This window comes from Ambystoma mexicanum, chromosome 2q (assembly GCF_040938575.1).
Source record: "Ambystoma mexicanum isolate Mex_15411 chromosome 2q, UKY_AmexF1_1, whole genome shotgun sequence".
Classification (NCBI taxonomy): Eukaryota; Metazoa; Chordata; class Amphibia; order Caudata; family Ambystomatidae; genus Ambystoma; species Ambystoma mexicanum.
Window position 1 is genome coordinate 153,406,637 of NC_090924.1, and position 12,636 is coordinate 153,419,272.

The 12,636-nt window shown below is 46.8% G+C and overlaps 1 protein-coding gene across 2 annotated transcripts in view; it reads left to right on the top strand.

Annotated features, from left to right (window-relative positions):
• The window catches only part of C2QH1orf35 (chromosome 2q C1orf35 homolog), a 458,870-nt gene that overhangs the window by 35,160 nt on the left and 411,074 nt on the right, over positions 1-12,636 (top strand). For both annotated transcript variants that reach the window (XM_069647075.1, XM_069647076.1), the window contains exon 2: positions 4,401-4,496. In XM_069647075.1, coding sequence (XP_069503176.1) covers positions 4,403-4,496 — 94 coding nt within the window. In that variant the 5' untranslated portion in view covers positions 4,401-4,402. The remainder of the gene's footprint in view (positions 1-4,400; positions 4,497-12,636) is intronic.

Here is a 12,636-nt window from a genome sequence, read left to right on the forward strand (position 1 = left end):
CCCACTCCGGCTTTTCGTAAAACCGCACTTGTCTGGTGTCATGACTCTAAACTAGGAGGACACAGGGGTGTGGCTGGTACTCATGACTATCTTCAAAGACATTTCTATTGGCCTACAATGAGAAAGGATGTAGAGCAGTACGTTCAGTCATGCATCATCTGTCTGAGGAGTAAATCATCCCGAAAAAGACCAATTGGTCTACTGGAACCTAATGCTGTACCCAAGGGTCCCTGGAGCACAATTTCAACTGATTTCATAGTGGATTTACCTCCGTCTGAAGGATGCACCTGTGTCATGGTAGTAGTGGATTCATTTACCAAATTGGCTCACTTCTCCCCATTACCTGGCGTCCCTACGGCAGCCAAGATGGCGGAAGTGTTTCTCCGAGACATATTCCGGTTACACGGTCTACCTAACAAGATTATTTCAGACCGGGGTAGTCAGTACACCTCCCAGTTCTGGAAGGCCCTGTGTAGCAGACTAGGTATTGAAAGAGCTCTCACCTCTGGATTCCATCCACAATCCAATGGGCAAACTGAACGCTTGAACGGAACCCTGGAGCAGTACTTAAGATGCTTTATCAACAACCAACAAGACAACTGGTGCACACTACTCCCTCTAGCTGAATTCTCTTATAATAACTCCACACATGCAGCTCTGGGGTTCAGCCCTTTTTTTGGTACTTATGGTTTTCACCCTCGCTCCATTCTTCCTGTCTCGGGCCTTTCTACTAACGTACCTTCAGTAGATTCTTTACTCTCCCTCCTTAGAGAGACACACAAGAAGGTAGAAGAAGGCCTTAAGTCAGCCCAAGCCCGATATTGCATTCAAGCCAATAAACATCGTAGACCTGTACCAGGATGGGATGTGGGTACCCAAGTTATGCTCTCCACTAGATATTTACCTCGTTGGGTACATCCCTCCAAGTTATCTCCAAAATATCTAGGGCCATATGAGATCATACAGAAAATCAATCCTGTGGCTTTTCGCCTAAGACTACCCAATAACCTAAAAAGGGTACACCCTGTTTTCCATGCTTCCCAACTTAAGTCATTTCATGCTGATACATGGGCACGACAGGTTAGACAGACTCCTATTCCCCAGGGTTCCACTCGAGCTGAATATGAGGTCGCCCAACTCTGTGACTCCAGGTATCATAAGGGCAGGCTGGAATATTTGGTTAAGTGGAAGGGCTACCCTTCTTCGGAAAACTCTTGGGAACCCATCTCACACATTAATGCTCCTGTCCTACTTCGCAAATACCATTTTTTCCATCCAGGGAAACCCGGAGGAGGAGCGTATAGGAGGGGGCATACTGTCATACCGCCGAGTTCCTGGCGTCTATGGAGCCGCTGGCGACGCGGAACCTAGCTTCGTTCGCTTCGGCCACGCCCCCTATTTCCTGGTTCCCTTTTGCTGATTCCGATTGGCTAGACGCTCCGCGGCCCGGTGTTTTAACCGGCCACTTCCGGGTCACGGACGCGTTGCAACGCTTCCGGTTTCGTCCGTAGGCTGTGTTGCTTGCTACCTGTGGCTTTCGTGCTGCTCTCTCGCTTGCTGCTGGTCGGGTCCTCGTACCCTGTCTAACCTTTCTGTTATTCTTTCCGCTGTACCTGTCTGCCTTTCCCTTTCTCTTTTGGTCCGCAGTATTCTCCCTTGCCCTCCTTCCATCTTGCTTCCCCTCCCACCTTCCCATCTTCACTTACCGCTTTTTTCCTTTTCCGGTCTGTTACTCTCTCCGCTCTTCCTTCGCCTACCTTCAGCATTGCTTCTGTGACCTCCCGTGTACCAGACTCCGGCCTGTTCCCCTGGACTGCCTTTGCTTGCTGCATTAGTACTTCCTCACTTAGCCTGTGTACCAGTTCCTCGGACCTCTTAATGGACTGCCTGTGTTTTCTGAGTCTTCACTCCACGTGTTGTCTCCAGCCACTGCTACCAAATCTTACCTTATAAGAACTCCTGGTTCCACATCTCCAAGACACCCAACGATACTACAGGGGTTTTTTGTGCCTAAGGCTTTTTCCCCTCTTGGTCGATCCCGGGGGTGGGCCCCCTGTTCTCCCTTCTTGGGGAGCACGGTGGCTTCCTTCCGGGGTCGTCCCTATCTTCATAAAAAAAAGGTGTCTACTCGAAGAAAAGAAAAGAAGGGTTCTTGGAAGGAAGAAGAAGGTGAGGAGTCGGGGGAGGGGGAGATTTCAGAAGCTACACTTTCGGACGAAGATATCACCGATCCCGGTGACAGCAGAGAGTAGTGTGCTCCCAGAGTCGAGAGGACAATGGGACTCCTTTGCCCGAGGGTGTCCAGATGGCACCGGGAGGCTGGTAGACGGTGACGCAACGGCAAGAGGCAGCATCCATACCCTCAATCCCAGGGCCGGGTAGGAGATCATGTCAGGCACTGAGACACAAAGATACCTCCTTAGCATACAGAGAAGGAGGGGGACCCCAGGAAGACCCGGCCAAGCATCCCAGGAGCATACAAGGCGGAGAGTTGTGGGAACCGGTAAGGGCTGGAGGGTACAGGAGGCTATACAAGTCATTTTCCTCATGGCCGTTCTTGGCGGGGAAGTGAACCAAGTTGGGCAAACCAAAGAAGAAGAGAAACGGGTCTGGGACCCACACCAAGAGTCGTACGAGTCATCTTTCTGTTGGCAGTACTTAGCAAGGAAGTTAACCAATTGGGCCCAACCAAAGAACAAACCTACCAGGGCAAGGGAGTCATTCTCCTGGCAACTCCGACCAGAGGAAGGTCGAGCAAGCCTGGGTTAGGGAGCCATTCCCTGGAGTTTTTGAGACTGTGAACCATCGCCAGGGCAAGGGAGGAATTCTCCTGGCCCACTGAGAAAGTAAATATTGTTTGGAATGTTGTGACATGGGGAAGGGAGTCTTTCCACCGGGTGTTTGAGACTGAGAACAAATGCCAGGAGAAGAGGCATTCTTCTGGCTCACACAAGGAAATATTGTGTGTAACTTGAGCATAGTCCAGGAGAAGGGCAACGTTCTCTTAAGACCAGAGCAATGCTACTTTATTCCTTCGTTTATAGTGGAAGGGTTTTCTTGACACAGCATGGGGCACACTTTTACTTTAACAGACATCCTGACAGTCACCATAGATCTTTAGATGAGGCAGGGAAACCCCTCTTAGGAATAGGGAAAGATGGTTTTTCCAAGTCTTTAGACCCAAAAACATGCCACCTTTTGTCAGTCCTTCTTCTGCATCCTTGCAGCATCCATGGGTTTTCCCCATTGCAGGACCGGGCCTGTGACCATTTTGCCCCGAGCAGGTCCCTTTTCGATGCCCGCTTTACCACCAAATAAGAAGATGGACTGTGATGGGGATGCAGGGGCAAGCGTAAGAAGGGACTTTGATGATAAGTTAAGGATTCCTAGGACACTGTTGTGGAACACGTAGCCCTCTGTGCATTCTACTGTAAGGAGTGCCATATTTTGGCACGGTATAATGTGGATCAGGTTTGTAAATAAAATAACTACAGAGAACTTCAAAGAGCAGCTTATTAATCTCCTTGACATTTTAAAAATCTCATAATGCAGCTTGACGTGGTCGGGGATAACATCACTGGGTTCTCGATTCTCTCCTGATCGTCTTTGTTTTGTCAGGTTGGCTTTTGCTGGTCTCTCTCTCTTTCTCTCTTCTCTCTTCTCTCTCTCCTCTCCTTCCTCTTTCTCCTTCCTCTTTCTCCTTCTTTCTCCTTCTCTTTCTCCACAAACCAGAGTCCAAAGAGAAAGTTGTCTACCTCCTTTTTTTTAAATTGCAACCATTTCTTCTACTGTATGTTTTTGAGTTATTTGTTTAAGTAGAGGGCTGAGGGATGGGTGGCAGGCTGTTTTTTCTTTCCCAGAACAGCTCCATTTGTATCTTTAATAATGTTCCCTTGCAAAGTATGTAAGTGTACTTTGAGGCATCCGTCTCATTAAACGTGTTGTCCCTTCACATCAAAGTGTACTGATCTTCGAGTCTTTCTATGAATTTGTAAACCTGTCGATGGGATTGTTATGCTAAAAGACGTCACTGACTGGGTTTATTGATTGACTACCTGCTTTAAAAAAGAAATTGGTGTTTAAGAAGAGCCATCAATGTTTGACGTCTTTGTAGATTGTGACAAACCATCAAGTAGCCCCTTCATTTTTCTGCCAGGAGAATTGTGATTCTCCTTCACTGTTGCAGTGCTGGTTACCATCACCCACTACTATTGAGAGTATTCATGCAGTGCTTAGTAAATAATCGATTATAAGCCTGACTTACTTTTTTTTTTTCTTCCAACTGTATTTAATTTTAAACCATAAATAACATCAAACACATTAGTGAGAGTCATAAAAGTAACATGTTACATTACATTTCCTGACTTTTCATAATGCTGATTTGCTTTCTTTTTCTGCAGCAATGTTTGGTTCCTCCAGAGCCGGTGTGCGGGGTGGGCAGGACCAATTCAACTGGGAAGATGTGAAAACGGATAAACAACGGGAAAATTACCTGGGTAAGAAAACGTAGTTGTAGGATTGTGGGTTAATGCTGAGCAGCCTTAGTGGTTACGCTTGGTTAAGTAACCTAGTGACAAAATAGTATGCATTTAATTAATTTGATCTGTCATGCGTAAAAACCATGGTGCAACACATAAATGATGACTAGGGCAGACTGCATGGACACACTGCACTCATCTCACTCTTTACTCCCACACCCCTCTTCCCCTACAAATGCTGAGAAACGCCAGTCTCTAGCCCACCAGCCATGTTCTTTGCATATATGATTGTGTTTGATCAGTGTGTCAATGTGCAAATGAAGGTTTTTCGTGCACTTGCACTTCAGCCAATGTGTGAACTTCAGACTGCATCTCCATTTATCAACATGCATAGACTACTAAGAAGGCAGCTTTAAGTGGACATTCTTAGAAGGACTTTGCACTAAGGGTAATGTAGATATTGTTTATTTCTATAGAAATAAAAGACGTTCACATTTGTTTGAACCTTTCTTAAGGAAAAAAATCTCTGTAAAAATGCTTTGCTTTAAACTTCCTGGAGACCTACAACCAAAGTATCATTGAGAATCTGAACAACCTGGATTTCGCTCAACTATTTGTAAGGTCAACTTGCTTCTTCTCACTGATCTGTGAACAACAGATCAAAGATCACAGGCTTATCTTGTGGAAAGGCCACATTCTCATTCTTCAATGAAGGAAAGATGATTGTCAAGATCAAGACACCACCTGAAGATGGTCCATGCTTCCCAAGCAACTACTGGAAAAATAATTCTCCCTGACACTTCACTCGGGCACTCCTGGCAATGATCTACTCTGATCAGATAATGCAGTGACCAATACCTATTTGAACAGAAGTGGGGCACTGGGTTCCTGTCTCCAGCCTGCCCTGGGTCTACGGACCATTTGAGCAGGGTGTTACCTCCATCACAGCAGTTGTTCGTAGTGGAGGTATTCAGGCTCATGGGCAAGACGTTTTGGAATCTGGAGGTTGATTAGTTTGTATATTCTCTATTGGTTCTCTGTTGAAATAACAAACGAAAAAAATAGTGTGAAAACATACATTTTTAAAAGAATAATTTGAACTTTTAGTAATTTTATTTTTTTGGTCGAATTTCCCAAATTATATATTTATTTTTGCAGTCTTTGGCATTTTAATGCAGGGGGAGAACCCCCACATCCTCTCTCCTTAATGTATTACCTAAACCACCCCCCCATCTATTTATGTCACAGAAATGTACACAAAAATCAACAACATTCGCTGTAAAAAATGTGGTCTTTTGGGCCTTTATTTTCTTCCTATTCATTTTTTGGGGAGATTACCTCTCTAAATGCTCTTCTTCCTGGTTTTCTTTCAAGGTTTCTAACAGAGTCTGGGCTGTGGATGCCATGGTGTCCCTGGCCTCTCAGACTTGCAACCCCATTCCTATTCATTCCATAGTTCCTGGATCAAGTTCACTGAGAAGGAGCGCAAGTGATATTAGTGGTACCCTTTTGGGCATGTATGGCGCAGTTCTTTTATACCCGAGGTCCATCGTCTCGTACACAAATATCGGACACTGTTACTGGAAAATGAAAGAGCTGGTCTTCCATGGTTAGGTATTTCTAGTCACTTAGCTACGGCAGTACAGGGCTCTCTTGAAAGACTTTTACTAATAAAGCATAGGACTTCTGTCAATTGAAGGTCAATAAAGCAGGGACACCAACAGATGTTCTTGACTTTTTTTTTTTCTTTTTAGAAACACACAAGTTCAATCATTTTCATAGTAGCAGGCAGTCTTTGGTATAGTGGATCTGAGTCTTAATAAAAGTGCTTTTTTCTTTTTTTTAAACACTTTGTTGGGCTTTGATTACAACCTGATAACAAGCAAAACAGTCGTGCATGCAATACACGGGTGTGTCATACAACATAATATGGCGACTCGGCGCATTTCAGGTCGTTACCTCATACAACATGTGCGGGTCACAGTGGCGTATTTCGTGAGTGGGCGAGGGGGTAGACCCCCAGTTCGTTAATCCCTGGGTGTAGCTAGGCCCGGGTAGGCTATGTGCCTCTACCCAGTGTTCGGGGGGCGGAAGAGGGCAGCAGTGTCTTGACTTTACTCACTTGGATTTCTCGGATCGGGCTCTGCTGGGGGGAGAACATTGTTTGTACCAGTGTGTTCCAAGCATCGATCCTCGCGCTGCTTTCGTGGATTCCCTTTTGCACTGCATTATGCCATACGAAGATGACCAGCGTCTTAGGTCTGTCTGCCCACCACGCTTCTAACTTCGGACCTGTTTTTGATTTCCAGACTATCTCGATCCTCCGCTTAGCCGGGATGCACATTGGGTCCTTCATTTTGGCTAAATGTGCTCTCCCAGAATTTGCCGATCACCGTGCATGACCAGAAAATGTGTAGCATGTTTGCGATTTCTGTAGCGTATCTTGGACATACCTGCCCTGACATGCAACCCCTTTTGGATGGCCTGTCCGGGGTTAAATATGCTCTCTCTGGTTCATATAATTGTGTTAATTGGAATCTGGCGTTTCTGGAGGCCTTTTTTATATACAGTACGGTCCTCGCCCATTCTGTGTCAATTAGTGCTCTCCCCAGCTCATTTTTCCATTTGCTGTGTGCAGGCAATGCCGTAGTGTTATAATTGTTCAGGAGTAATTAGTACAGTCTGGACACTGTGTGACCTCATTCCGCTACATTGAGCCATGTGTCAAGCACTTTGTACCCTATCCCACTTTTAGCCCTGGCCATCTTTTGTTTATTGGCTTGATCATGCCTTTTGTACAACATCAATTGGCCTTTATGTATATCGTGGTCTGCCATAGACCCCTGGAACCCAATCCACTGCCCTTTCTTCCATAAATCTCCTATGTGGGCGATTCCTTTGGTTTCCCAATGCCTTAGAAATGTGCGTATGGCTCCCGGTTGCCTATAAATGAGTCCCACCAGGGGGACGTGTATGGAGCAAGTGTCCGGAGTTTTTAGAATCTTCCATGCTCTTCGCCACAGGGCGAGGTATAGTGCAATGAGCAAGGGGAGTTTCTGGTTCGGGGTCTTGCTAGTCCATATTATCTCTTTTTAGTAGCAGTGGCACAATGCAGGTTGTAAGAGTTTTGCCATCTAGGGAGGGCTCTTCGCCTAACCAGTTTGCGAAGAACTGTAGTTGGCCTGTTAGTATAGCTCGAAATGCAGTAGTGTTATCCCACCCTGATTGTAGTCTTTTTGTAGTGTGCTTAGAGCTACTTTGTTTCTACCCCCTTCCCACAGAAATTCTCTAATGGTCCTATCTAGTTGTGGAAAGAAAAGCTTTGGGTATGCCATAGGGTATGTTGGTGAAATGGTAGAATAGGCGGGGGAGCACGATCATTTTCAGCAGTGCTGCCCTACCCGGCACCCCCAGTGGCAACGTTTTCCAGAATGTCATGCAAGTTGTGACCTTCTTGGGCGGCACCAGTGTATTATTTCGGTGCAGTGTCGCTGGGTCGTGGTATATATTAATTCACAGGTAGCTAAAGGAGTTGCATGTCCATTTCAGGCCCAGTACGAGTAGTTGTTCTGCTCGTAGCTCTCTGAGTGCTGCTAGGGGAAACAGACAGGACTTGTCTCTATTGATGCATATGTACGACACCCTGGCGAATTCTGCCATAACATCTAGTATATGCAGCAGGTTTTCTTGCTGGTTGACATATAGGAGCAGGTCATCTGCATAAAAGGAGATTAGGTGGTTAGTGTTATCTATTCTTATACCTGCATTGGCATATTCCTTCCTGAGAAAGGCTGCCAGGGGCTCTAAGGCCAGTATGTAGAGCATTGGCGACAGTGGGCAGCCCTGTTTCGTGCCTCTGTGGATCTCCCATTCCTCCAGGATTTGTATGCCTTTTTTAACCCTTGCTTTGGGCTTCGTATAGATCAACTTGATCCATCTCGGAAACCTTGGACCTATCCCAAAATGCGCTAACACCTGCAGCAACAGGCCCCAGCGCACTGAATAGAAAGCTTTCACTGTATCTAGGAAAGCTACCACAGTCTCCTGGCATGTGGTTATTTTGGTCAATGACGTGGTGAAGTCTCCACGGGTTCCATGTTGTATTGCGGCCTGGGACATACCCTGTTTGGTCTGTATGTACAAGGTCGTTATGACCTGTTTTAGTCTGTTGGCAAGGGCCAGCGTTAATATTTTACTGTCTTGATTGATCATGGAGAGGGGCCTATATGATCCACAATCAAGTGGCTGCTTCCCTGGTTTCAGGATTGATATGATCGAGGATTCTCGCATGGTAGCTGGTAGCATACCATGTCATATGCTCCTTCATAGACCTCCAAGAGTTTGGGTGCTAACATTTCTTTGTATTTTTCTGAAGAACTCCCCCAGGAGTTCGTCGGGGCCCAGGGTTTTGGCCGTCGGGAGGTCCGGGATTACTGCTTCCAGCTCCTCTAGCGACTGCGGGGCGTCCAGGACTGCCGCCTGCTCTGATGTTAGTTTTGGTAGATCGATTTGAGAAAGGGCCTTGGGCACGTTTCCTGCTTCTGTGCTCAAGGCTGTCGTGTGCAGTCTGTAGAATTTGGAGACAACCTCATTAATGCCCTTCTGGGTTCTGATGATCTCTGTCTTGATTTTGTATCGTGCTAACCGCGTCTCTTTGCGCCTCTCGCTCGGTGAGCCAGGTCAAGTAGCCTTCCCTGTTTGTCACCCTCAACATGCAATTTCTGTGTGTATTTCGTGTAGTCTAGTTTCCCTAGCTTTTCCAATATGGTGATACGTTTTAGTCTGTGTTGTCAGATCCCCTGGTTCTACACCTGTTAGTCCTGCTGTTTTTTTCTTTCCTCGCTATGTCATCTTCTATATCTGACAGTTCCCTCAGTGCGTCCCTTCTGAGGCCTCCCATCTTCCCAATTGCTGCGCCCCGTACCACCACTTTAAAGGCATCCCATAGAGTGCCTGTCGGGTCTACGCTTCCTGTGTTATGCTGAAATTATTCCTCTATCACGTCTGACATATGACTTTGGAATTCTTGCTCCAGCAGGGCTTTTGCGCGCAGTCGCCATGTTGGAATAGGGGTTCTCGTGGCAGTGTGGTGCTATGTCGCCATTAATGGGGCATGGTCCGAGATGGTCCTTGCTTTAAACTCTATTTCTGTGAATTCGCCTAGGGTCTCTGTTTTCCGGTGAACATGTAGTCTATTTGTGTGCATGTACCATGCAGAGCAGAAAAATGGGAATAGCCTCTGTCTTCGCCGTGTTTATCCCTCCAAACATCCGATAGGCAGAGGTGGCTCGAGGGTTTTTAAGGTTTTCGCTGATGGAGCTGGTTTCTTGAATTTGGTGTCTGATCTATCTAGTAGCCGGTTGAGCGTGCAGTTAAATTGCCCCCCCCCCCCCCCACGCAGATCTGTCGCTCCCCTGTACGGTAATATTTCGGGACCCGATGATCTGAAGAACCCAGTGGCGTCTCGATTGGGGGAATACAAGTTTACTAGTCACACTTCTCTATTTTTCACTAAAACAACAGTAAAACCATGTACTATCACCAGCCTTCCCTCTCTATCCTTTTTTACTTCCAGAAGTTGGAAGGGGATATTGGTGGTCACCCATGTCAGCACTCCTCTAGCGTAGGTGGAATAGGTTGAGCTGTATACTCTACCCCCCCCCCCCCCCATTTCCTTGCGATTGTGCTCTGTTTATCACTTGACGGGTGTGTTTCCTGTAGGAACGCTACTTTCACCCTCATTTCGTTTAACCAGACGTACACCCCTCAATCGTTTCACATAGTCACATAGTTATTTAGTCCCCTTACGTTCCAGGTGACTATATTCGTGCCTTCAAGGCGTGTCACTACAATTTGTCTGTGGGTCTGCAGTTTCCATGGGGCCCTTTTGTTTCTTCATAGTCTATTCTTCCCTTTGTGGCCACTGGTGTGCGCGTGTGTGTTCTCCTGTTCCCAAGTTTCTGATCCCTGGGTTTATCACTGTGTCTCTCACCTGTGTAGTATGGTGCTGGGTAGGTCAGGCCCCCCTCCCGGTCCCCTTAAGGGCTTCTCTTGTTTCCCTTTTGTGTGCTTGATATGATATTTTATTTGATATTCTGCAAAGCCTATCATGTATTTTACCAGTAGGTAGACCCATGTCTGCTTGTTATGAAGTATGTGTTCACGCGCCTTAACTTCAACTTTCACCAAACAAACTAGAACTTCAACTTTCAACAAACGCCCAGCCACCCCTGCCTTGCTCAGGTTTAACTGCCTTTCTTGCGCATTCCTACATCGGAGGTATTCCGAGGCGGTCCTCCACACGCTGGTGGCTCAGCTGATCCGGCAGGGACACTGCCCATGTCCTTTCCTCTTCCTTCTTTGGTCTCTCTCTCGCAGAGGCTCCAAACTGTGGCTGCTCAACCGCCCGACTTGTCCTCGCTTCCACAGGTCGCTGGGACAGCGGCCAGGGTCCTGGCTTCCTCTCAGGTCCCACCATGGCTGCCTCCTCACGACACAGACCTCCCCGTTGCTCTCTCTGCTTTGGTTTTCCTTTCTTTTTATACACCTGCAACCACTTGACAGGTTACAGGTGTGGATTTCTAATTGGGGTTGCCTGTCTGTCATTAAAGGGACATGCCTGACCTTGCAAGTACTCTGCAGGCATGTTCCTTGTCCCAGTACCAACGCGGTGAAATGAGGTCTTAGTGTTCATTTCTCTTAATACTGAGATGAGGAAGAGGCGTCTATCAAAGGTACAATGTGGTGAAATGAAGCGAGAGGTTTTACAATAGGCCATAAAGGCCGGGGAAGGGTTAGGTTGGTCTTCAATAGGAAAAGGAGGATACCATGTCTCTCCTGCAGGCACCCCACTCCCAATCCCGGAGAACCATCCACCCACGTCATACTCCCTCGCTTCTCCACCCAATGGAGAACTTTGCTACTTTTTGGGAATGGTTGAGTTTTATCAGAAATTCATTGAGGATTTTGCGGACAAAGTGAAAGAGTTGAGGAAGCTGCTAAAAGGGGTAGAGGAGTTTATTTGGAATGAGATGTGTGATGAGAAATTTGCAAGAATAAAGGAGGAGATTGACCTGGCTAGTGTGCTGAAAACGTTTGACACACAGAAGTGTCATTATGGTGGATGCGAGTGATAATGGTGCTTGTATGGTTCTGTCACAAATTAATGTTGAGGTTTCCGAAGAGATAGTAGCACGTGCATTTAGGGTTTGAGAGAACCAGAGAAAAACTATTCAGTGTTTGAGAAAGAGGCATTAGCCTGTCACTGGGCTGTAGAGACATTTGCTAATTTTGTGTGGGGTGCAGAGTTTGTGATTAGGATGGACCTTGTGCCCTCACTATTCTCGCACACAGGTGTTGCCTGTTTTGCTTGATTCTTCTACCTTGCTCCCCCCTCACCAACCTCAAGCCTACTTCTGCAGGAGTCTGTCCTGATAAATTCTGGTTTCACCATCACCGTCTTCTGGCCAATGCTGGATTTGACTTTTATGGACTTCATTCATTCCCGGTGCGTCGCCCTTTCTCAACTCTCATGCTGGACTAACTTTGCATCTTGTACTCCTGGAGGCCTTGAATCATGCTGTTCCCATCTTCATCTTGTATCCTGGCTTGCACCATTATGTGTTACTATTGACTTCTGCAATTGTATTCACTCTCCCCTCTTGCTTCTCCACTCTTTTGACTGCTAACTCTCTGTTCTCTCCTCCTTTCCCTTCGCCCTTTTCCTATCTCCTCCCCTTACTTTCTTCTGTGCACTTACTCTATCAGAATTGTCCCTGGACCTAGTATGATAGCAACCTTGTCTGTCCCCCCCAACCCCCCTTAACTGGTTTTTTCCTCCCCAACCCCCCTGCAGCACTATCTGAAATGTCGTCAGGCCTAGTATGATAGTCGCTTGTTTTGTTCCTCCCCTACCTTTCTGCACCCCTCTCCCTCACCTCTTGTTTTTCTGCAGCTCTACCAGAAATGTCGTCAGGCCTAGTACGGTAGTCGCCTGTCTGTTTCCATTTCCTTCCCACTCTCCCCCTCCCTTCCTTATCTATGTCTTAGCTCTTGCACTATCTGAAATGTCGTCAGGCCGAGTACGATAGTTAATTTCACATCCTTACATGCAGCGTTCTCCACTCAATTCCTTCCGAGATCAGAGGAGCGGCCCTCT